Source organism: Eleutherodactylus coqui, chromosome 3, assembly GCF_035609145.1.
Source record: "Eleutherodactylus coqui strain aEleCoq1 chromosome 3, aEleCoq1.hap1, whole genome shotgun sequence".
Lineage (NCBI taxonomy): Eukaryota > Metazoa > Chordata > Amphibia > Anura > Eleutherodactylidae > Eleutherodactylus > Eleutherodactylus coqui.
In genome coordinates, this window is record NC_089839.1 from 225331798 (window position 1) to 225357889 (window position 26092).

The 26092-nt window shown below is 49.2% G+C and overlaps 1 protein-coding gene across 2 annotated transcripts in view; it reads right to left on the minus strand.

Moving 5' to 3' along the window:
- TMCC1 (transmembrane and coiled-coil domain family 1) overlaps positions 1–25737 on the minus strand; it is a 90224-nt gene extending 64487 nt beyond the window's left edge. The window contains exons 1-4 of one of the 2 annotated variants that reach the window (XM_066597005.1): positions 25605–25737; positions 11697–11733; positions 4527–4652; positions 3647–4336 (exon numbers count right to left, since the gene is read on the minus strand). In XM_066597005.1, the coding sequence (XP_066453102.1) occupies positions 3647–4153 (507 nt within the window). In that variant the 5' untranslated portion in view covers positions 4154–4336; positions 4527–4652; positions 11697–11733; positions 25605–25737. The remainder of the gene's footprint in view (positions 1–3646; positions 4337–4526; positions 4653–11696; positions 11734–25604) is intronic. The other variant, XM_066597004.1, reaches the window with a different exon arrangement.
- Between the last annotated feature and the right edge of the window lie 355 nt (positions 25738–26092).

Below are 26092 nucleotides of genomic sequence, written 5' to 3' on the forward strand. Positions count from 1 at the left end.
TCAACATATGTAAAGTACCCGCAGTCCTACTGAAAGCTAAAGTACATTTTGATGATATTACTTGGGGATGTGCCATATATCACACTTACCGCTATTCATAAGGGACCCCAACTAATCACAAGAACACGTTTCCTTTCCCCCCCATTTGAATGCGAGCGATGACTGCATACGCTGCAGCTTCATTCATCTCTACGTGACTACCGAAGTCCGCGGCCATTGCCAGCAATCCCACTGAGACCCAGAGTGGCAGCCTGTATGCTTAGACACCGCTCTGCCCATTTGGGGGTACATGGGGTGGGTGAGGGTCTTCATTGACACTTGTGGATATGGAAGGAGTGGTAAACTTAGTGCAGCCCCTTTGAGTAGAAGATGAAAGTTCGGTTTCTGTCCTTTACGTTTTTGCAATACGACAATGCATCCAGCAGCGGCAGCCAGAGGACGGAGCAGTGAGCTCAGGAAATCATGCCACAGGAGTACCACCTGGTGGTCAAATTGCAATATGACAGCAACAGACAGAAAACGTTACCCCGATGCCATGGCCCAAAAATTAGCACTGGATGTACCAATCAGCTGAAACTAAACCAAAGATGGCGGAACTTATCAATGCTTCACCCCCTGCTGGTAACCAGTTAGCATAGCAACAAGTCACCAAATGCCTAGACAGGTAGTGACATATTAACCCCTTAGAGACAAGCCTATTTTAGTGATTTTATCGTCCATTGCAGCAGCCATCGCAGTAGGAGGGCTTGATTTTTTTTGAGACAAGTTGTATACTTTAATGGCGCCCCTCTGGGGTACATATACTGTGTTGGAGAACTTATTACACATTTTGTGGGGAGATCGAAAAAAGAAAAAAACGACATCATGAAATTCCCCACGATTTTTGGGTTTTGTTTTTATGGTGTTCACCATTCGGTAAAAATATTAATACTTTCTTATTAGGATTAGCACAAACAGAACGATACCAGGTTTATTGAGATTTAGTTAATTTTTTTTATAGCTTTTGCACAAAAACCACGTTTTTAAAGAAAAACAATTGACTCTGTATCTCCGCATGCTAAGACCCAGAACATTCCCGGCAGCGGAGCTCTGTGGGGGGTTTGGATTTTGCAGGAAGTGCTGTAGGTTTTTATTGGTACCATTTTGGGGTACATGTGATTTTTGGATTACTTTATTACGTTTTTGGGAGGCGAACAAAAGTGAAATATGGCAATTCTAGAATTATTTTTTTTATTATTTTTACAGCGATCACCATGGGAGACAAAATATTTTCATTGTCAGAGTTGTTACGAATGCGGTGATACTCATGTGTTAATTTTTGTATTTTATAGTTTGTGGGGAATTAAAAAAAAAAAAAGTTATTTTTTTAAACCGGATTTTTTTCAATGAAACTATTGACTTTTGACACAATTCTTTAGTCCCTGAAGGTAACTTGAAGATGTGCTCGTTCGATGGCTAGGATAGTACACTGCATTACTTATGTAGTGCATTCTTCTAAGCCTATAGCAGCAACCTATTACTCTGCTGGAGACAGGGTCTAATAGGCTGAGTTACATGGCAGACATAGAGGCCTTTGTCTGGCTACCATGGGAGCCCATTAGTACTTTGTGATCACACTGTAGGGTGCTGATAGGATGACAGAAAAAGCCCCCCATTTGCCTTCATACTGCAGTTTCTATTGTGGCATGTAAGGGGTTAAACTGCCAGGATCTGAGGTTTCTCCAGTACTAGAGGTTATAGCAGGAGCTGGGCTGTCAGCCAAGCCACCTCCTTATAAAGATGTATGTGTGGGTTTAAAGCCTATTAGTGAGGTCAGTAAAAAGGAGTATTGTGGTCACTAAGGGGTTAATGTTTTATTATTGACGGGAGGCGATAATGACCCGTTAACGTGGTGATGAGAGGTTACTGGATCAGCAGAAATGAATGTAGAGTCCTGAGCCGAGCTCTGGTGGTGGCATGTGGAGTCAGGAGCGGGCAGTGCCAGGCACAGAGCCTCCCTGCACTTTGTACAGACTTGTCTCAGGAAGCCTTTATCAGATCTTTATTAACCCATGTCTGGCTGTATCTACGATAATCAGCTGGAGGCCAGTACGGGAAATACTGAAGAGGGGAGTGGAAGGACGCACTACATATAGAATACATGATGCCCTTGGGAGGCTGGCGGCCGGGGACTTATCTGATGTCCTTGGCATCGTATCTCGTCTTTTGGAATGGTTTCACTTTTGTGGGACTCTGAGAAAAATGTGCGTCAGGAGGTCTTGAAGGGAAAACAAACCCAAAAGTGTACAAAAGGTCGTCTGTATAGGATGACAGAAAGACTGCAACAGAGGGCAATATATCCAGTGTCGGGCTGGGATGCCCCAAGCCCACCAGTAAAATTCATTCTGGAGCCCACTGAACATGTACATGCAAATATTACCTGTGTGAGATGCTGCATGCTGCCTATCCGTATGTAGCGAGTGGGTGTACAGCACCATGTACCTTTAGTTGGGGGTCTGGGGGCCAACTGGGTGATTCACCTGTGTTTTCCTGTGACCGAATATATCATATAACAGCATTTTTAACATTGCCACCACTAGGGGGTGATCTTTAGGCAGCTGTGAATGTCCTCTATTGGCCTAAATAGTACCTGTGCACTGATGGCCCCCTAGTTGTGGCAATAGGAAGCAGAGCTCATTTCTGTTGCGGTCATTGAACAAAAAATTTAAAAGGAGTTTTTCCCCCTAAAGACATCTATAAAATGTCCCACGTCTGGGACCCCGAATCCCTCATGTGAATGGAGTGACGGTGTACATGCTCAGCCGCCACTCCATTCACTTTTAAAAGACAGATGGCAGAGCGCATCGATCTCCTTCATCCCAAAAAAGTGAATGGAGCATTAAGAAAGTTCTCAGGATCACTGCTGATCCCAGCATCGGACCCCAGGGATCATTTAATCTCTATCCTGTCTGCCGCCAGGGAATTCCTGCTGCGTTTGTTCAAAACGCTGATTTTTCTAGGAAACTGACAGCTTTGTTCCCACTGCAGTGGCCAGGCTCGGTACTGCAGGCCATTTGTTTTAAAGGGAACTTTGTGTGCAATACCAAGCCTGACTACTGCAGTGAGAACGGAGCTGTCTGCTTCCCCCTCCATGCGCCCCCTTCACCTTCAGACACTTCACACTTCTATGTTCGCTAAGACTCAGACCATTGAAATGAGTGCCAAACCACCAAACATATCAATCGGCGCTCATGCACTACCATTAAGACATGGTGGATGACTTGTATGGAGACGAATGACTCCGAGACACCATTAGGGGGCTGCCAGCTTCCCTTTAAAGACACGTCTTTAAGGGTGAGACCATAGTAAAGATATGTGCACAATGGTGGTTGGCGGCACAACATTTAGAGCATAGGCAACAAGAAAATCTGAGTCCTTGGTTAAAAATGGCCGGCCCTCTAGCTTAAAGCAGGAAAAAAAAAACCTGGAAATATTAAGACGACAGAAACAAGATGGCCGGCGACAACCACAAGAGTCACGAATACATCACTGAAGACCCAAACTCAAGACACTCTGAAGAAGCATCATGCATATGGTCATCAAAGTTGACCTGACAAGACGTACTGATCGGATTTATAGACTTCGCTAGTAATTCACGGCTTCTTACCTTCTCAGCAGACTCCTCTCTAGACAGGAAGGAGACGCCAGACACCTCCAGGGGAGCAGAAGCCGTATGGGCATCCGTGGTGGAGGAGGATCGTGGGCGCGCTGGATAGGTAAGGACGGCCATGATATCCTGAGCAGACCGCCGACCGATCTGCGGACTCCCTCGCGTCTTGCCTTTGCGGTTCTGCTGCAGGCTGCTTCCCCTTCTCACTTTTGGAGGGGCCCGGATCTGCTGCAGGACACGGTTCAGAGCGGTGGGCTGCCCGCTTCCGTCAGATTCTTGCGCCTGCTCCGATTCTGGTTCCGGCTCGGGCTGGACTTGCTGCACATCGTGTGGGGAGACGGAGGAGCGACGTCTCTGGTGCTGAAACAAGTGCTTCAGGCCCTGGCCGAGGTTGTCGAAGTGCGAGCCCTTGGAGGCCTTCTGTTCTGCGTCCACCAGTCTCCTGCAGTCATTACCCCCGGGGTCGGTGTCATCGTAGAGGCTGTCGCTGCCAGGGGCCTCCATCAGAAAACATCAACCATCCCACCTCCCCCAGATCACTGCTCAAGCAACGTTCAAAGTTATTTTAACTTAAAATGGATAGAGTAGGCCCGCAAAACGCGTCGGGATGGGCGTAGGGAAGTCATAAGCGGTGATGGTGGGAGGTCAGTGCTCCTCGCTGCGCCGGTTTTATATCCTCATGAAAACCTGCAAAAAGAAAAACAAGCAGAATAGAAATAAATGCAGACACCTGCGAGCATGTAGCGGGAGCGCTGTGGACCCCCGGTATTTACCCACAGTGTGGGCAAGGTTAAACGGTTTTTTCATTTTTTTACCTTCCCTGACCTAAACTCCCTCCCATGCATCATATTCTCGCAGTCGCATCTGTCTTACTTACGTATAGTCACTGACCGCGGCCGGACGTCTAGTATCGCTTCCGCCGTCTGTAACCTTCCACGTGCAGATGCACCCCAACGTCTGGGAGAATGAAGTCTGCAGCCTTCACTGGGATGACGAAGGCGAACTGTGTGAGAAAAAAGTAGTCATGAGTTGGTGTGAGAAAAGTAAATAGCACACAGATCCCTCTGACAACACTTCCTGTACGGTACGCTCACTTCCACCTCTTCATCACATCCCAACAAGGATGAACAGTAGCAGTTAAGTTGTGGCCACCAATGCAGATGGCAAGTTGGAGCCACACAATGCTGCACCTGTGATAAGGCTGAATTACCAGAGTACAGGACAGGAAGAGTTGTCATGTGGACACTGGAAATAAATGTAAAGGTTAAAAAATCTTTTGACAATTCTCTTTAAAGGGGCTTCTCATTAAAGCCATTAATCCCCCTGTCTGGTCTGATCCGTGGGGTCCAACTACTGGGACCCCCTACAATACAGAGAGCGGCGCACCCGAATACCCCATGTGAATGTAGCAGCAGTGGCATGCACACGTGACGACCACTATTCACTTGTATGGGACAGGCGCTCCATCATCACCCTCCGTCCATGAGAAGTGAATGCAAGGGTGGTGACGCGCGTGCAGCGCAGCTTTATTTGGCACTGTGATCAGACATTTATCACCCATGGACATAGGATACAAGTCTTATGGCAAAACCCCTTTAACAGATCGCTGCAAACACTCACAAGCATCCATAATCGCCGTTCTCATAGAGGATTAGTCAGAGCCGAGTAAATATTGGAGCAGCGATAACGGATGCCGCAGCGACTGGATCCAAGGGCACGTTGCTCTGGTTTCCTCGTGCGGTATATGCAGCTAATGACACAGGACAGATCTGGCACACTCCTCCGGGCTACAATCACATGCATATTTTATGGTATATTTATACCCTTTATTATGTGCAGATCATTCTGGAAACTATTAACCCTAAACTGGCCAGGAGCCGGCAATCTGAAATTTGATAGCCGAGTGGACAATACCGGCAGGACAAAGCGACGGATGGGAGCGGCTCAGAGCTCGCTGCGCCCTCATAGCCGCGATTGTGGCAGTTTTCACTTCTTCTGCATTTTCACAGACTAGTATCAAGTTGAGGGGGGCACAAACTTTCTACCGCTGCACCAAGACTATGCAAAACAGGGGGTACCACCAATCTTCTCCACCTCACCGATTAATGTCCCTGTAATTTTGATGTGTAGCCATGCCCAGATAAGCGTGTCACATGTGGATTTCACCCCCAGCATCTGAAGGCATTGGAATCCGCAGCGTAAACAGACATTCTGTGGATTTAAAGGGAACCTGTCATGAGGATTGTGTGTGATAAACCAACATTACTCCCCTGCCGGCAAGTGGAAGCGTCTGATCCAACAGCTTTTTAAGGCCAACCGACCCCAATTACTTTGCAAATCGATCTTGACCATTTCCCGCACTGTATGCGAGCGAGCCTAGAAGAGTCATGGCACTCCGGACTACCGCTAAGCCACGCCCCCAAAACTATGATTTACTGCTTAGTAAGTGTACTGGCTCTGAAATCCCCCACATGCTCTGCCCGGCTTTGTTACAGCAGTGCTGCTCCATCTAACGTGTCTGAACGCACAACTCGCTATTGCTTAGTATGGATGGCTATAACAGCAGACCAGTTCCAGCACCGCTGTAGGCAAGAAAAAAAAAAGTGAGACTCCAGCGGGCAAAAGAGCGCAAAACTTGTATCACTGAGCAGCGGAAAAACATCACATGTCAGATGGATCAAGGTTCTGTTACACCGTGTTGATGAAAGGTCAGAATTTGGCGCAAGCAGCATGAATCGATGACCCCTTCCTGTCAGCTGGTCAGAACATGCCAGCACCAACTAATCAGCGGCAACTACAAGAAGCTTCCTGTCCGCAGGGGCCGATACTCCTGCAGAGCGATTTCACCACTTGGTGAAATGTACGCCACAGGGAGTTGCTACAAAGGAGTCCAATGCGCCACTAGATGGGGGTCTGTAAGAAAAAGGTCGTTGCGAGTCTATAGTAGATGCGGCTGCGTACTGACACGGCGGGGGCCTCGCACACGATGACTCCGCTACCGAAAGAAAATAGCGAATTACCAAGCAGAGAAAAAGGTTTTCTGCCAGTTGAGTAGGACGGCGGCTCCGGCACCCCCCCCCAGCGGCAGTGAGTAGGAGAGAATGATTAGAGGAATGTGGAGGCTGAACAGACGTCGCCTGAGCATCAGTAAGGAGGTGGCGGGATCTCGGCTACTGGAGAAAGGCAGCGACAAATCCGAGGAGGAAGTGGGAGAAGAAAGCGAGCGGGAGAACAACAAAGTGATGAAGAATAACACCATCAGCAGCAGGTGTACAAGAAAGGAGGCACTACAAGTCCCAGGATGGCAAATCCAACACCGCACACCTGTCACCAGTGCACAGTGAAAGCACGGCCAAGAATAGATGGATATTTTATTATGGCATCCAGCAGGGCGACAGTTAACACAGCTTCAAATAAATACATTCTGTAGCTTTCAAATTCCTTCTTTTCATGATCTCTGCTTGCTGTCAGTGAAGATAAACCCACTTGTTTATAGCCAGAGACTGAAAAGGAGCACAGATCTGGGGCCGCTTGTCTTCTGCATCCAGCTGTTCTCTGCTCGGAGTGTCCGGCTGTTACACAGCCGAGCGCTCCGTGCGGAGTATGAAGAACAAAGCTGGACCGCTGTGTTCAGGGAGCGGGATACAGCTGAAACAATAGTATCAGCAGTAATAGTACTCCTGTGAACTCCTGAAAAGGTTGATCATTCTCTTTCAGCATGCTGAAAGAACGATCAGCGATTCCTTAACGAAAACTGCACAATGTCAGCGCAGTCAGACAACGATTATCGCTCAAAAGACGGCTGTGAGTAATTTTTTAGGGAAAATCGTTGACTCTAAATCAGCCTTTACATGTATCAGTGTGGAGTCCGGGATGTTACAATGTATCAGTGCAGGTAACATGTATCAGTGTGGAGTCCGGGATGTTACAATGTATCAGTGCAGGTAACATGTATCAGTGTGGAGTCCGGGATGTTACAATGTATCAGTGCAGGTAACATGTATCAGTGTGGAGTCCAGGATGTTACAATGTATCAGTGCAGGTAACATGTATCAGTGTGGAGTCCGGGATGTTACAATGTATCAGTGCAGGTAACATGTATCAGTGTGGAGTCCGGGATGTTACAATGTATCAGTGCAGGTAACATGTATCAGTGTGGAGTCCGGGATGTTACAATGTATCAGTACAGGTGACATGTATCAGTGTGGAGTCCGGGATGTTACAATGTATCAGTGCAGGTGACATGTATCAGTGTGGAGTCCGGGATGTTACAATGTATCAGTGCAGGTAACATGTATCAGTGTGGAGTCCGGGATGTTACAATGTATCAGTGCAGGTAACATGTATCAGTGTGGAGTCCGGGATGTTACAATGTATCAGTGCAGGTAACATGTATCAGTGTGGAGTCCGGGATGTTACAATGTATCAGTGCAGGTGACATGTATCAGTGTGGAGTCCGGGATGTTACAATGTATCAGTGCAGGTAACATGTATCAGTGTGGAGTCTAGGATGTTACAATGTATCAGTGCAGGTAACATGTATCAGTGTGGAGTCCAGGATGTTACAATGTATCAGTGCAGGTAACATGTATCAGTGTGGAGTCCGGGATGGTACAATGTATCAGTGCAGGTAACATGTATCAGTGTGGAGTCCGGGATGGTACAATGTATCAGTGCAGGTAACATGTATCAGTGTGGAGTCCGGGATGTTACAATGTATCAGTGCAGGTAACATGTATCAGTGTGGAGTCCGGAATGTTACAATGTATCAGTGCAGGTAACATGTATGGCCCCCTGCACATGGGCAGAAATTCTGCAGCAGAATTTCCACCCCAACCCGCCTGCAAAGGATTGCATTACAATACGCAATCCTATGCAGATGGACGCGTGAAAATACATGCGGGAAACAAATCGCAGCATGCTCTAATTCTGTGCAGGTCTCTCTCAGCGCCCTGGATCTGCTGCGCGCGTGCTCCGGCTGGCCAGCAGCCGGAACATCAGAGCTGGAGCCGCGGGAGAAGGTGAGCGCCGCACTGGTCCCTGCAGGGGCGCGGGTCGGGTCCCGCTGCAAGAATTTCGGCAGGGGACCTGACCCAGCCGTCTGCAGGCGGCCTATCAGGAGATTTCACTCACAGAGGATTAGCCAGACTGGATACAACTGTAGCGAATCCTCAGCTGCCAGTCTACCATAGCTCTGTCTGTGTAGACGTCAGCCTTTACTACAACTGGCATTTTATTCGTGATACAGGAAGACCTGAATGGACAGAACTAAATGCTAACCATGGATGGAGAACGGTTCAGGTGTGGAAGGACATTTAATAGAACGGATGAGTGATGGCGGTACTTATCAGCTATATGTTTCATTAAACTTGGTTGCTTTTTAACCCCATAAATGCTGCACTGCTAACAGTTTCTATAAAGAGTCTAAAACTCCCCTAAGGGTATGTTCACATGCAGCAGAAATGTGGCAGATTTTCCGCATCAAAAACCCCATCAGAATCCGCACCATTCTAGCGACTAGAGATAACTGCCTGGGAACGCCTCCTGACCCTGATCCCACCCCCTCTACCCTTCCCACACATCCTTATCTTCTGCCCCCTAATGGATAGTGTCTTCCCTCCCCCCCCAAACGTCTACTTGAGTGTGTGTCCGTGTTTAGTTGAGTTAAGCCTACCTGATTGGAAAAGAAGATCCCCCTCTACAATCCCAAACGAGTTTGAGATCATCACCCAGACTTGAATTCCACATAAAGCTAGAGGAGAGGAGAAGATTATGTTTGTTGAAGTAATTACCGCTTTACTCCCGTCAGCCGACGGAATTTCTCAGGGTGGACTCGTTCTACTCCCAGAACACCCCTCTTATTTCTCCCCTCTCGTCCTCACAGATCCCTCTAAAGCTTATCTCCATTCCGCGCAATGCTTAAGTTATACAACTACATGCCAGACTTATATACAATAAAAACTTATTTGAACCAAAATATGAGGGGGGCCCCCTCAGGAGGCGCTCGGGACCAGAGCACGGTGCTACCCGGAGCTGGGGGCCCTACCGCCTCAAACCATGCCCAAACTGGTGCCAAAGCCCTACCGCCCATAGCACCCTCATCTAACCCTACTCCCTCCCCCCCTTTTTTTTCCTCTCTTTTTTTTTTTTCCTGAACCCCCGTTTTTTTTTTTAGTTAGGTTTATGTTGTAGTATACGATTATTAACCTTGGACAGTATAACCTGCCGAAGTAGGAAAAGAGACGCATAGTCGACGTTTCAGAAGTGTAAAGAATTTATTTACTTTTGTCAAGACAACTGAGTGCCATTTCAAACTGCCAGCAAATGACTGACAAATGTTTATATTGTTGAAACTATGCGAATAAAATACTTTTGAACGAAAATCTGCCCCATTGTACCATTAGTAGCAGCTGCTGGTATTGAAGTGATGCCACATGACCGGCGGTGGCCCGGTGTGCGCTGCGCTCTGGGTACAGCAGTATTGGGAGCAGAGATGAGTGCAGGTGGAGCACACCTGGGAATATGCAGCTGATTACGAGTCAAAATCCACACAAGGGTGCAAATTTTAACGTGGAACTGTTACAGAAATGCACAGTATTTCCGCTATGTGTAAACCTAGCCAAGGGTCTAAGGCTGCATACCCCCTATGCTTTATACTGCAGCACTGCATACTAGGAAGTTTGTGTATGGAGAAATTTCCATCCGGTTACCAGACACCCGCACTTCAATAGGGCTGCCTGGGGTAAAATAAAGTGAGCAGCACTCACCCCTCCATTGTGGTCCCAGCGTTTGTTGCAATAGCTGCCATCTCAGGAAGTCAGGTGACCACTGCAGCCAATGAGAGGCTTAAGAGCCACCGCTCACATCCTGAGCCCCATGATGCCAGAGGTTCAGGAACATGACGATGCAGCGATCACCTGACTTCCTTTTACAGAAGCTATCACAGCAAACGCCCGGACCGCAGCGCTAGATCCCGCCAGCAACTTTGAGGCGGGTATAGTTTTGTTTTTTTTTACCCCAGGCAGCCCTACTGTTCAAAAAGTAGACAACCCCTTTAAGCCTTCAAGGGGTTATGCCAAGTCATTCTCCACCCAAAGGAGATAGGGGATAACCAATTGGTGGGGGTCCAAAAGAGAAGATCAATGTCCGCAACAATGGGGGTCCTGAAAGAACAAACGGTTGGGGTATGCACGCTACTATTCCATTTGTTTTAATGGGCCAGCCCGAGATAGGGCAAGCACTCTGCTATCTTCAGTAGTCCCAGGTGAAATCAATGGACTCTGCAGCCATACCATTTGTATAGGGGGTGGGGGGGGGACAGGACCCTATTCTCACAATGGGTGGGGTCCAAAACAGACCTGTGTGCCCCTCTATGAAGACAATAGCAGGCATGTGCAGTGCCACACCATTCATTTCAATGGGACTACTGAACATAGCCAAGTGCTTGAACTATCTTCAGAAGATCCACTGAAATGAATGGAGGGGCATCAGGCATACTCGAGCACCCCTTCATTCAGTTGGGGGCTTTTGGGAACCCTGTTCTCCGGATTGCTGGGGTCAGACCCTACTAACCAGACGGCTATCCGCTATCCTATTGGCATAAGCTCTTTAAGGCTTATATAGAAGTGAGATTTTCACACATGGAAATCACACTGGCCAGTTATAGTCAACGGGGTATGCAAGAAAAAAAAAGTGGGGCGCTTTTTTTTTTGTTGTACATGAGGCAAAAAAGGATGCAGCATGGACACACACGGATTAAAATGGGTCTGTTATTTAGACAAAAAAGAAAAACACGGATTTGTAAGTTTATGTTCTGGCTAGGAAGGGGTTCCTGCAAATGGACGTAAACTTACATCCTTTGTATGGCAGAGGCTCAGAAAAGACAAAAAAAACGACAATCATCACTGCATCCCTGGGTCCAAAATAGGCCACGTCAGCAAGAGGTTAATAAGAGGAAAACCTGTGGCGCCCATTACTTCATGCGGTGTCTGTCGCTGCCTTCTGGAACAGCTATTTAAGCACTTAGTCATTCTCTACAACGTCTCACCTGAGGAGCTCGCAGTCTGGAGCCGCCGTGGAGTCACCTGTGGAAATAACAGGGAAAAACTGAATCACCACCAGCGCGGCACTGCGGGAAACTAAAGCCTGCTCCACCTGACAACCACAACTGGCAGGAGGTAATCTGCGGCATCCCAGCGCAGAGAGAACACATCAGATGGGTTACGGGAAAAGGAACACACCAGATGATATAGCGAGGGAACCGGCCGGACGGGTTACTCCAGCGGCGGAGACCGTGCCAAAACAAACAACTAAGAACTACATCAGAAATCCTTCAGTGAGAACGAGCGGCAGATCCGGGCAGGACGTCCTCGGGTGGAGGGGGACTCTGCGCTCGGCTGAGTGACACTCATTTGCAGAGAGGTCAGCACGGACGTCCGCATTAATGCAGAAGACTGCAACCAAAAATAACCAGAGCGCCGAGACGAGCGAGGAATGACGAGAACTGCTGGAGACGCAGCGAGACGGGGGAACTGGGATCTGCTGTGTGTGGAGGGGATCAGCGGCAAGCAGAGGGTTAAAGAAGCAGCAGGAGATTATAAAGAGGTTTTATGGGTTAATCAGAGTAGATGACAGCTAGGACTACGCTACAGGGACCGGTCAGGAGTACTTTGTAGTGCGATGTGACCGCCACCGACTGATACGCCGAAGAATCTGTAGTGGATTTCACTGTGTCGCATCCGACCGCGCTCAGGATCTGTTCAGATCCGCTTCCAAGGCACCGGCGCGGCATGGTCATAATAGTGGTGTATGCCGGGCGGTATAACAGAGGTCCAACAGACTCCATTATGGCGTTTGAGGTCTGTCGGGCATCATGCTCGTCCGTCATGTGACAGATCCGTCCCCGACTGGCATGCGGTTTTACTGTAACGCAACAGAAGTCCACAGATGTAGACAAAGCCTTGGAACAAGCACTAAGTTTTGGAACTTTCTATTACATTTCATCCCAATTCCTCACTTTCAATATCTCTGCTTGCCGTCACTGAATGGGAATATTCATATGTACATCCAGAAGCTGAAAATCTGTACAAGCCTAATACTTCACAGCTGAGGGTTTGTTACAGTTGTATCCCGTCTAGACAATCATTCAGGATATAAACATTTGTAGCGCAAATCTCTCCTTTCCTGATAGTCTGTTACAATGTATCAGTCTGGTGTCCAGAGGATTGTGTAGATTGGATGCAACTATAACAAACCCTCTATAGGTCATTAATATTAGATTGGTGTGGGGCGGCCAATCAGGTCCCTCATGGATCAGCTGTCTCTGGCAGCACTTCACTGCATACCAGGCACAGCGCCATACACTGTAGTGGTAGTGCCTGGTATTGCAGCTCTATCCCAGAAACAGCTGATTGGAGGGGGTCGCAGGTGGCAGAATGCACAAAGTGATATCGAGTGTATTGAATGGGTTCATGCACATCAGTGATTCCTCACTTAGACCAATGCGGGTCTTAAAAGATAACGTCGTATTGACACAGGCGACTGAGGTGCAATCGAGATTCTCAGACGCTACTTAGATCACAGGGCACACGGACACCCAGTCGGTCTGACATCGCACATTACACGTCCTTTAGGGCTAATGCCCACGGCCAGATTTCCGCCGCATTTCACAACAGCTATTATTCTATTGCACCTAATAGCCAAATGTACACGCTGCAGAATACCGCAGCATGAAATTACCTGCGACATGTCCTATTTGCCGCGGGTATACGTGCGGACGGCTTCCATTGTAGTCAATGGAAGCCGCCCGACACGCTATACTTCCTCTGTAGCATAGAGCAAGTATAGCATGAATACGCGCATCGCCCACTGCGTCATATGACGCTGCCGGCACGTCATGCGCTGTACTGCGCATGCAATCCGGCAGTGTCATGCGGGAGCTACGCAGTGGATCCGGAAGTATGGGGCTTTGGGGGGGGGGGGGGGGGGGGGGGCGCCGTGATGGACTCCGCTGCGGTATTCCGCTTGCAGAGCCCGTCACGGCAGTGGGCATGAGGCCTTAGATTGTTCCACAGCAGTGGAAATTAGTGTTTATTCTGTGCCAAATCCACAACCCCCTCAAGGGGAACCTCGCAGATTTCAATTTCACGTGTAGAAAGAAACATGGCGTCACTTCTTGACACGGATCCTGCACAGTTTGTGTCGGGAATTCAACACATGGATTTGCCCACTGAAAGGGATTGGTGGCCTGGCATCTGCATAGCCGTGGCAGAAGCCTGCAGCTCAATCATGGATTACTGCCATGGCTTTTACTAAGAGGCAGAAACCATGCAAAGAAAAAAATCTGTGTTGGATCCCGCTGTGTGCGCAAACCCTTCCTCTGCGTTCACACAACGGATTTTACCGCGGATCCGCAGCAGACTTCCTCCCCTCAAGATGATGTCTGCTTCAAATTTTGGTACCGATGTGCCACATGTGAATGTACCCTTAAAATCCACGCTGTGGGGAACAAAATAGACATCTTCAAAATTAATGGTTTTCATGCCAACAGGAATATCCCTATTCACTGGCAGCAAGCAGAAATCATGAGTTTGCTGCACATCTCCAAGGCAGCTCGGACCAGGTTAACCCCTTATATACCAGCTTTGTGTGATGTCTCTTCATCCCCTCCCTTCGCCAACACCACGGATTGGACATCTGCGTGGACATGTGTTCCATTAAATAAATTGCAAAGTGTCATAAGACGATTAAACTTTAACCCCGCAGTGATGGGTGGGGGTCGGGAGGGTGTCACTGGCAGCTTTAGCTGTAGATCCGCACACGGTGAATGCATGGCAGGTGCCGATACCGAAGTCCCACGCTCTTCCCCGCAGCCGTATGCTGCTGGCAGGCCCCGTTGCTGCGCCCGAGCTCTGCCATCTACAGCAACTAGAGGAGACAAGTGCTTGGCTGGAGCTGCGGATCCCACATAAGACCGGCTGTCCATTTACTGCTTGTCTTACAAATCGGAACTTTCCGTTTTTTCTTTTTTTATGCGGCACAGTAACGATCACTTTGTACCAATTAATATTTCATAACGATGTAAGCGCATCCATTGCTCTGCACCGGACTGTGCGCAGGGTCATGGGACACATTTATATCAACTGCTGGCATGGCAAAGGATGCGACGGTAGCGAAAACTTTTTTTTTTAATTTAAAGGGCCAATAATTTAATAGAGAAACGTGTTTTGCGCACACCAGGTCAGAAAATACTATAAATCCCAAAACGTGGCAAAATAAATTCCTAGTTTGTTGCACCGCGACCTGACTGACTAGAGCTTACAAATACGACCGCCACCGAGGCTATGTTCCCATAGATTTGCCAAATTGCTGCAGATTTTGTGGATCTGCAGCCGATTTCATCCTTTAAATGAATTCAAAGCGAAGGTGTAAAATCTGTTACAGAACTGCGCCAAAATCCTCAGCCGATTAGCTACATGTCAACACACTGAGGATACTTCATACGTAACGGAAAAGCTGCGGTTTTCCTGCAGCGGAAAAATCCTCAGCATTCACACATCAAAAATGGTCAAAACCTGCAGCACTGAACACAACAGTGCACATTAGTAACCCGCTACCGAGCGCCGCCATCCTCTCCCTGGATCGGAAGCGCTCAGTAGTGGTTGCTGGGTGACGGTGTGCGCTGCGCTTGGGGTGCCAGTGGGACTTTCTAATGTTAAAAACGCATCACAAGTTGGTGCTTTGTGATTTTTGTGCGATGCGTTTTTAACATTAGAAAGTCCCATTGACATTTGCATAAAAAACGCAGCGATATCGCATGAAAAAAAAATGCACAAGAAAAACGCAAGTGTGCAAAAGAGCCCTTATGTGTATACTGAAATCAGCTGCGGATCCACAACTATCAGAATCCACCCCATGCCCGTGTTGTATCCGCATGTGTCTGTTTTACGTGTGACAGCTGTGAGCACAGATACGTGAGAATAAGCCCAAGGGTCACAATGTTTCTAGCATTCTGCTTATGAATCAGGAGGCTCAGTATGAGCAAAGCTGCAGATACCTGCCAGAGGGGGCAGCGCTGCAATCCGTAGGCGCTCCTGGCACACGGCGAATGCTGTAAATGCGCCGTCACGGACCCGGGATTCTGACACTACGTGGGGGCAGTTAGCCGCTCACACAGATCGATGGCCCACAGTAAGACGCTCGCTGGGATGACACTTTTGCCCGACTTCTTTGCTCAACAGGAAGGATGACAATAGAAATTTCAGCAATAACAGCGACCGCAAAACAACAGAACTCAATTATCCCTGCAGCTGGTAATGGGATGAATGACCCCGAGGAGAAGGACAAGCAAAGCATCCAGCCGAGGAGACAGCAGGAAGCCATCTTATAGAGAGGTTCCCCTGACCCACAGGACGGGCAGCGGTGGCAGACCCCCAGCAATCCCGGGGTCTGTGCCCCCTGAATGCATGGAGCCGCGGTGCGCATGATTGTCTGCCACTTCATTCACTTACAGGGGATGAAAAGGTAATCCATGCGCTTGACAATCTCATGCCAGTGAGAAATGAATGAAGCAGCAGTCATGCATGCGCAGTTTAGGTCCATTCACATCCAGGGTGCACAGATCCTGGGATTGCTGGGGGTGGCAGTGGTTGGTCCCCCAATAATCAGACACGCATCTCCTGCCCTGATGTGAATGGGCACAAAGCAATGCGGTATTACCCATCGCGGAAAAACACTTCCTGTCAGCCGAACGCTGGGGGTCTCAGCAGGGAGACAAACAGTTTGCTGATCCCCCCCCCACCACCACAACCCATCCGTATTCGCCTAACCCCAGGAGTGTGGGGCAAGCAGAAGCTGGAGACCTTACATAGGACAGCCTGTGGATGTAAGCAAGAATGCTTCCATTCACCAACAGCAAGCAGATATCTTATAAAGGATGAGGAAAGACGCAAAGTCAAGTTTCAGATTATTTACAGAAGGATTGGACATTACTCGCCGGCCACAACAGCCTGCGGTTTATTACAGCCCAGGGCGGCGCGGTTCCTGGTATTCCGCCCTCCACATCCATCATGCAGGTGGTCACGGTAATCAATAGGCGAAGAGGAGAGTTTATGGAACATTAAAAGGAAGGAAACCCCGGGGAGAGGTTTGGCCCCGACTAATGGAATGAAGCAAAAACAGGGCGATGGAGGGTCAGAGAGCGCATGAGTGTCAGCGAGAGGCAACGGCTCATGGGAAAGAGGGGAAAAACAAGGCGGGATTTAACCCCTTACTGACCAGCTTACTTTGTGCCTCAAGGACCAAGCAGTTTTTATCTTCGTATTGCAAGAGCCATAACTCTGAGATCGCTGTGCTTTGTGGGACCGCACACTGGGATAGAGATATATATATATCTGGAGAACTTTTATTGCTTTTTTTTGGAGGGGAGGGTTTTGGATAAAACATTGTTTTTACAGCGCTCACTAGTCTGTAAATATATTATGACAACTTTCTTATTTGGATCAGCACGATTACTGCGATCCCACGTTTATAGGGATTTTATTGCGCAAAACGTAGTAAAAAGATTTAAAAAACCACAAACACGTTTGTAAAGAAGAATAGTTTACTCTGCATGGCCGGATTCTATGGCCACTCTCACACGTGCCTTCGGAAAACGCCGCTCGAAATCACGGCATTTTTTCAGAGATTGAGCGCCATTTTTGAACGCATGTCGATAGAACAGGCAGCGCTTGAAAATCATGGCGTTAGAAACACCGCATTCAAGTGCTGGTCTGAGAAGCCCTGTTAAAGTTAATGGGAGCGTCGTACTGCGATTAGCGCGGCCCTCGGGACGCCATCGTAAAAAGCGGTGTGTGAATGAACAGACTCGGAACATTATTTTCCAGCAGCGGAGCTCTGCGAGGTCTTGCTTTTTGTGGGAAGAGCTGTAGTTTTATGTGACTTCTGGAGTGCTTTTTAATTCATTTTTTGGGAGGTGATCAAAATAAAAAATAGCAATTCTGGCGTTTTAAATTTATTTAAATGATTTTTTTGTGTTCACCATGCAAGATAAATAAAATTTTCATCGTTTGCGTCGTTACAAATGCAGTAATACTTATGTGCCGCTTTAAAAAAAAAAAAAAAAGAAAAAAAAGTTGACATTTTATCCATTTAAAAAGGGTTTTTGTGGGGAAATGTGTATTTTTAAACTTTTTCTTCAAACTTTATTGAACTTTTGACACCATTTTATATTCCCTATAGGAAATATTAGACACTGCAGGAGGCGGGGCCTAATAGACTGAGCTACATGACAGAAAAAGACGCCCTTTGACAGGATTCCAGTTGCCATGGGAACCCATTGGTACCTTGCGATTACACCGCAGGATGCTGATGGGTGACAAAGAACCCCCGTGTCATCTGCTTGCATGTAGCAGCTGCGATTGTGGCATTAAAGGGTTAAACTGCCAGGATCTGAGGTTTCTCTATTCCTGGTGGTTAGAGCAGGAGCCAGGCTGTTAGTTGGTCAAGCTACCTCTTTAAAAAGATGTGCAGGTGTAAAGTCTGTTAGTGACAGTCGTAAATATGTGTATTGGCCGTCACTAAAGGGTTAAAGAACATCACCTGCAAAACACAGAAAATTTCTGCGCTCTCCTCTAATGTCAACGGCCAACCTCCGGTGCTGCGAAAACTGGGTGACCGCCAACGCTCCGGACTCCTGAATGCCACGTCTGCAGCGTACAGCACCGATGGGAATGGTGCTGTGTAAATGGGCAGCCTTGCCAACAGCAGTCCTGACTGGCATACAGGTGCCTGGGAAAGCTGGGTGACTCACAGCAGCCATGCTGGCTGTACAGCTAGTGGATTGTTTTACACATCTGAAGCTTTTCCATCGCACTTTATGGCATTGCGGCTGAGAGCAGAACTGGATCCGGGTTTTATAATCCTGTTTACACAGCAATTTGTTTATCTTCTTGGACCCGGAGAACGGATTTACACGTAAATCAATGCCTGGCGGGCGCGGTGCCAGGCGGGGACTATTAGATGGCCTGGTAAAATGGAAACGTCAGCTGGAAGCAGGTGAATCGGTGGCAGACAAACCCGTGCATGGGCGTATGCGGCTGCGGAAATACGCTGCATATTTACGCATGGAACTGCATTTTAAACGTGTTTTTTTTTTGCGAGAATATGCAAGAAGCCCCATTGTCTTCACGCAGGAATGCGCACCCTTCAGGGATAGTGCCACATTCCCATTGATTTCAATGGGCTATTTTCATCTGTAATACGGATCAAAGTAGAACATGTGGCGATATTTTTTTTTTGAGCCTCTTGTACAAGCGAGCACGAATGCATGTCGGAATGCTCGTTCGCCCAGTGGTCGCCCCGCTGCACCCAATCAGCTGACGAAGAAGCAAACTTGGCGGTTGATCATATTTTGCGTTGCCAGCCGCGATGATTCTGTATGGGGGTTGGGGGCGAAGGGGGGAGGAAAATCATTCATCCCCAATACAGCTTGAATCACCCCACGTAAAGGCCAGTGTCGATCTCGTTGACCGGCGCTCGTCTACCGGAACATAGCTCCACGGAAAAGGACTAACTATACAGCGCCAGCACTGCTCACTACTTCATAGAACCGACCTGCGCCAATCCAAATTCCAGTGCGCCGTTTGATACATTGGTGAGGTCCGTGAGGTTAGATCACCACCGATTTACTGAATCCCCCTTTGGTACTATGTGTAGCCTTCTGCAAGAGACGACCTAGAAGTGCCGAAAGGGCGAGATCTCAATCTAGCCTTTCATTCTGAAGCAGGTGGCGGTCCACGATCACATCTCGCGTATCGGACGTGTCAGGCGATCACTCTGACTGCATGCCATGTCCCATTCCGGTCACATGACCACCATGTCTTAGCCGAGTTCCGGCATACCATTCTTGGATGTTCTCAGGTAGATAGGCATATCGTCTGCACATGTGACACTATATTGAAGAGACTCAACAGGGCAGTGCTCATTAAATTAGGCCGTCATCTCAGGGTGAGGAGACAGAAATTAAATGACCCGCATATAGTAATGAGTATAGGAGGCCACAATCCCCCAATTCTGTTAAAGGGGAAGTCCAGGGTCACAAAAGGCAGGGGGCTTATATTACCCAGTGCAGCCGTCCTCCTAGTTGGACCAGAAGTCCATCTGTTCCTTGGACCCCTCTTCAGAAGGCCAATAAGCCACTAACTACCACTCTGCGCTCATGTGACCAGCGCTGGCCAACCAGAGTGGCGTGCGAGGTCGTAGACTACGAATGCACCACCAGGGCTCAGTGCGCACCGCGTAGTCTCATTCACATGGGCGTATTTGTGCTCAGTATTACAGGCGTAATACGGAGAGCTTAAACCCCATTGACTTGCATTGGAGTACTGCGACATGCGGTTTTTACCCAAGTGAAAATATAGTTTTTTTTATTGTGCAAAAGCAGAAAAAAAGAAAGTCTCTTTAAACCTGATATCGCAGTAATCGCACCGATCCAAAGTATTCTTTAACGAATAGTGAAAGCTGTAAAAAAAAACAAAAGCACAACCCCAAAACAATGGCGCAGTTTCTAGATGTTTTTCCTCTCCCCCCCCCCCCCCCTCCACAAAAAAATGCAATAATAGTTCGAAAACACGTTATTCATCCCACAAAACGCAAGCCCTCATACGGCGATGTGAGCGAGCTATGGCTCTTGTAATGTGAAGATGGGGGGGGGGGGGACGACACTTGTCACACAAAATAGGCCGGTCGTGAAGGGGTTAAACTGTAAGCCAAGATGGGCACAAGTATGACCACTATGGCCGCCATTCTGGCCCCCTTCCCCAATGCCCCAGTTCTGAACGGCCAGTCCGCAGACATACCTCTCTATGTGATTAGACCTGGCAGTCAGAATGCTAGGAAAGCTGGGTGCCAGCCGCTGCGAGCTGTAACGTCGGCCATATTGGGAATGTTATCCTTACGTTGCTCGTCCTCACGACTGCTAAAAATCAAGACAAGGGTGGGGGGTTAGAATGGATTTGCAAGATATAAGAGCGCGTTTGAGGAGGTAAATGGATTTTCCGTATAGAGTAACAGTAAATCCGCGTTATCTGCGCTGTCTGTGATTTAATGGCTCTCGCTGCAAGACAGGAGATGTATAAAAATAGAACAGCGCGAGCGTCCTTCACGCCGAGAGATGGCCGATGCTGGGGAGACACAGCTAATACCAGAGTGCAGCTCGGCGGTGCGGAGGAGCAGTGACCCCCCACTGATCGTGGTGACCGGACCCTCCAGCGCTGCCTGCATTGTACGGGAGCAGACAGTGATTTTTGCTTCGGCGGCAGCGCAGCACGCGAGGAGACTGCGTTACGGATTTTACCTGGCATCTGATTGGAGGGGGTCTGACTGCTGGGATTCCCAGTCATTGCTAAAGCGGGGAGTCTGGGTGCCCCTGATTGAATGGCGTAGTAGTCCCAAACGCACACCGCTGCTCCCTTCAATGGGATGGCTGGACAGTCCCACTGAAACGAACGGAGTGGAGGTGCGCACCTGTCATTGCCACTCCAATACGCACGAGTCACTGCTGTGCCGTTCCTTTGGAACCCCCATTCTTGTGACAAGTGGGGGTTCCAGCAATTGGACTCCCACAGATTAGACACATAGTATGCTGTGCTGCGATGGAAACCCGGCTGCCAGGCGCCATTTCTTCCAATCTCATGCTGGATGGGAAAAGCGGAGGAGACAAGTCCAAGTGTGAACAGAGTTAGCGAAATTAGACTTTCCCAACTTGGAGGCCTCGGAGTTGGGCAAGTCTGCATTTCACTAACCCTGTACTTTGTTTCTATTCCTCACCATTTTTAAGATCTCTGCTTGCCTGCAGTGATTGGGAACGCTCTTGCAGAGCCTGACAAACTGCAGAGATAAGGCTACTTTCACAGCTGCGGCGGCAGTTCTGCGCAGAGTAGAGCAGCACGGGGAAAGCGTGGCCCGTATGTCAGAACCCAGATGGACCGCGATGGAGTCAATGCAGTCCATATGGCAGCGCTCCAATCTGGATCTCCAAGGACAATGGAAATAGACCAGAGGCCATTGGCAGGTGTGAATGTGCCCTGTCTCAGCTGAGGGTTTGTTACAATGTATCCAGTTGACATAGACTGGACTGCAGACTCATAGCTTGTAAGAAGCCATCAGGACAGGACAGAGATAGAGCTAAACGCATCAACACCTAAGGGTCTCTACACTGGATACATTGCAACAAACCCTCAGCAGTGACAAGTGATAGCCCAGTAATCGCTACTCGATTTGTTAAGGCGTGCTGAGACGAAGCGATTAGTGAGCGAGATCTCTCCGTGTACGCAGGCAGTCCTCCATCTTTGCCCGTTTCACAGTGAGTAGAGGCTGGCCGGAAGAGATCGCCAAAGCTCCGCCTCCATTCACTGAATGACTAGCACTCCAATGTGAAAACACAGGGGTGATAAGTCACGGGGCGACCATCGGGCGTCGGACCAAGTCAAGCTACCCCTAGACCTGTACAGAATGCAGCCTGTGGATGTAAGTGTTCCCATTCACTGACAGCAAGCAGTGTCAGGACTGACGTCTTACCCACATGAGAATACTTTTGCTTCATAGGACGCAGTGCCGAAATCTCATTCATTAGCATTTTACGTGCATTTAAAAATTGGCGCATACACGAGATCCTATTACACAGTGATGTCAGCGGCTGGTAGTCTCAGCTCCGCCCCCTACAGAGATTGCAGTAGCCAAGTTTAGTGGGGGCGCCACCTCTCTTACACGCCGTGTGAACGCACCATCACAAGTTATGGGGAAATTCTATATTTGCGCCACAGTTTCAGGTCAGAGAAGATACATTAAACCATTTTATGTAAATCCCCTTCCCGTTTTCCCTTCCTGCTGTAAATCCCCGGCTGAAAGCGCCGCACAGATGGGTATTAATAATTATGCAACGTACTTAGAGGCTGAGAAATTCTCCACGATGCCAAGAGACCCCCGGGACGCTGCAAATGTACACACACCCAGACAGTGCTGGTCACCTCTGCGCTGATGTCCCGCGCACCGCGGCCTCTCCCTGTAAGGACCGAGGATTTATACAAGTCATCAAAAACGCATCCGGCGACCATTCTGTACAGGACTAAAGGGCCAGACTGCCTCCTGCCACATCCCGAGGAGGGGGGACCCCGATACAAGAGGGGGCAGACCAGGTCTTACGGGGGTTAAAGCAACGCTCCGTCCTAGGACGACTGCAAGGAGTCCGACAACTTGCTGCTCGCCTCTACAGAAGTACTGCTGCGGATTCCCAGAGACCCTCCGTGGTCTTCCAAGACGGTGCAGCACTTCCCCGACTACCTGGTAGGCACGTGGCGCATCAGTAAGGGCGCCGTCACACGTAACCGCATATTCTGCTGTCAAAACGCTGGGTAACCTCCTTAAAAGGATTGTCCATTGTGCCGAAAGACTCATCTGAGGCTTGAGTCACATGAATGGGCACAACAGCGATCTGAGAAACTCGGACCAATATCGCGCTTGTGAAGATGCAGTTTTCACTGCAAGTACAATGTGATTTGCAAATGGGGACATTTGTTCATGTGACTAAATTTTAACGGTTTTTCAAAAAAAAAAAAAGTCACATGGCACTTGTATGAAACTCGCATGTAACAGGCGAATGCGATGTGATCTTTCAACTCGCCTACTGCAAATAATGCGCAAGTTTTCTGCAATCCCGCAGATTATGACATTCTGCGCCAATCCTTCCCGAAGATTTTTGACTATACGGCTGCAGCGTTGATGTGCCCCTAGATGACTGCTGTAGCCAATCACAGGCCTGAATGGTCGCCGACTGCCTGCTCTGTAGTGCAGCCACTATATGGACCGTCCCTCAAACTGAATATTAACAGCGTGGCGCCATGAAAGCTCCGGCGGCCACTCACTGCGATCTTCTGCCGACTGGTTGCCACAAGCGACTTCTCCAGCCTCCTTGCTAACGCCACCGATTTAACCCAATGGACAATTCCTTTAAGAAGTTACCAGTGTGGAAATCAACCTTCTGCATTTTGCTTTTTAGTCACATGACCAAACGTCCCCATTTTTCGCTAAGTCAGCGATTCCTCCTTGCCCTGACTCTGTAAACAAACATGCCAACGTGTGCCCCAGCGCAGCTACCAGCCCCTTGAGAAAGGTAGCGAATGGGTCTCCAAGAGACGGCGGATCCTGGCTCCATCCCAGATCTGTTTGTCATCTGTGCAGATTTGGCGAGGAGGAGGCGATCGACATAACTGGTGACAAGCGGGCGCCGCGTTACACGTCGTCAGAGGATCGACGCTTACTGCAGCGAGAAGGAGATGACAGAAGAGGAAGACTCTGCTGCGCCGCTTACACATCCAGACTCAGCATTAACCCCTCACTTACCACTGCAGCCAAAAGTTTACTTCTCTGGAAGGGACGAGGCTTACAGGAGAACCACCTGCCGCTCCCAGCCGGGCGTGCATGGATCTGTTCCCTGCTGGCAGCACCCAGCCCGTGCCCAGTGACGCAGCGCTTCATATGCCCCGCTAAAGGGGCGGTCGGCCAGCTCTGGGGCGAATCCACATCGCGCGGTCGCGTTGTCGCTTTTTGCCGCACAACCGTGTGCAGTTTTACAGCAAAAAGCAACAAGTTGTGGAAAAAACCACATAATGCAGCGAAAACCGCGTCACAGCTGCGGCTCATGACCACAACCATAGAGCGGTCCGCCACGAAGCACTGCGCACGGGATGATCGCTGGGGGTCCAACCGCTGAGACGTGAATGGCGCATTGGTACGGACGTGACACCGGTACTCCACTCACTTCTATGGGACGGAGGGAGGATGCCAAGCGCGCTGATCTCCGCCGGTCACGCAGAAGGGAGTGGAGGTCGCAGATACGCACCGATGCTTCCTTCACACGGGGTGCGCCAGTCCTGGGATCTCTGGGGGTGATCATGTAGACGGGGTTAAATGTCTTCAGGGTATGGTCACAAGTTGCGGATCCGCACCAAATCCGCTACATGTGGACACACCCTTAATGCGAATATCCCTTTAAGGGTTCTCCGTGTTGTATGGCAGCACACCTAGATCCTCGTATAAAGTCTTGCGATTTCCACCTCCTACAGACCCACGATGCTGAAGAATAGCTGGCGCCCCCTTTAGCGCAGTCTGGTGCCGGCATCGCACTTTACATGTAAACCCGTTCTCCAGTGAAAAAAACATACAGAATAAGTCGCCTCGAGCAAAAGCGTACGGCGGCCGTAACGCCTCGCAGACCGCGTGCTTCAGTATTACATCATCTACAATATCTCCGCTTGCTGGAAAGGAATGGAAAGTTCTTGTTTACATTCCAGAAAGCGACTTCTCACAGCACTGACCCCAGACTGACACATTGTAACGAACTACACATGTGCTGACCTCACTGGACACAACGTAACGACCCATCAGCGGCGAGGAGAATCTGTCCCGACCCAATCCCTGCGTACGACTTACCTCCCAGGACAAGGCAGTAAGATTTCTGCCGCCTTGCCGTACCCTTTCCAACTAGTCACTGGGTTCTCCATACTGCGCCCCAATAGCCGGCCACCCCCTACAGCGCCGTATGTATTGTACGATTTACATCAAATGTAACCAAGCAACAAGGACAGGAATACCGACTCCTGCAACGACGGCGCGGCCGCCACTCTGATGCTTCACGTAAACGCAAATAGCAACCGCGACTAAACGCATAAACCGTCTGCAGCAACTTGTATAAGGGACACCATATAATAGTAGGAGCATCACAGCAAGTCTAGCAGCACCACACACCAACCTGCAGAATACGGACAGCGGCTGGGGAACTACAAGTCCCAGAAAGCTCACCTATATCATTGAATGGCGGGCATGCTGGGATTTGTAGTCCAACAGCAGCTGGAGAGCCTAACGGCGCTGGTACAGGCAGCCTCCCCCGCACAGCCGTTACCTGCAGATCTTCCTGCGGGGAGACCAAGGGTCGCAGCGGCTCCGCACAGCAGCTCCTCCCACCGCCGGGCTGACACTGAGCCGGGAGGCGAGCAGCTCCAGCCGGGAGACAACACTCCCGCTCCCCCCCCCCCGGCGTCCTTCGTCACCACGTACAGGCGTGTCCCGCGGTGAGAGGGCGTGCCTGATAGAGTAAGCCACACATAGCGAGAGATAAACACGCCCCCTGCCTTCAGAATATCGAGGAGTGGGCGGAGCCAGCACTGGCTATAAAAGCGAATGACAGCGCCGCTGTCGCTAGAGGCGCTACAGAGGAAGCACCTGTATGTAGCATGAACCGGAATAGTAGAGCAGCTGTGGTTTACACCTGCTGCACGTATAATAGACGGTGCACTGTGGTATGATGTACATTACACGGTACAGCAGTATGTTACATGGTGCGTGGGATGTTATACACAATGTCAAAAAACATTTCGCCCCCAGAAGTTG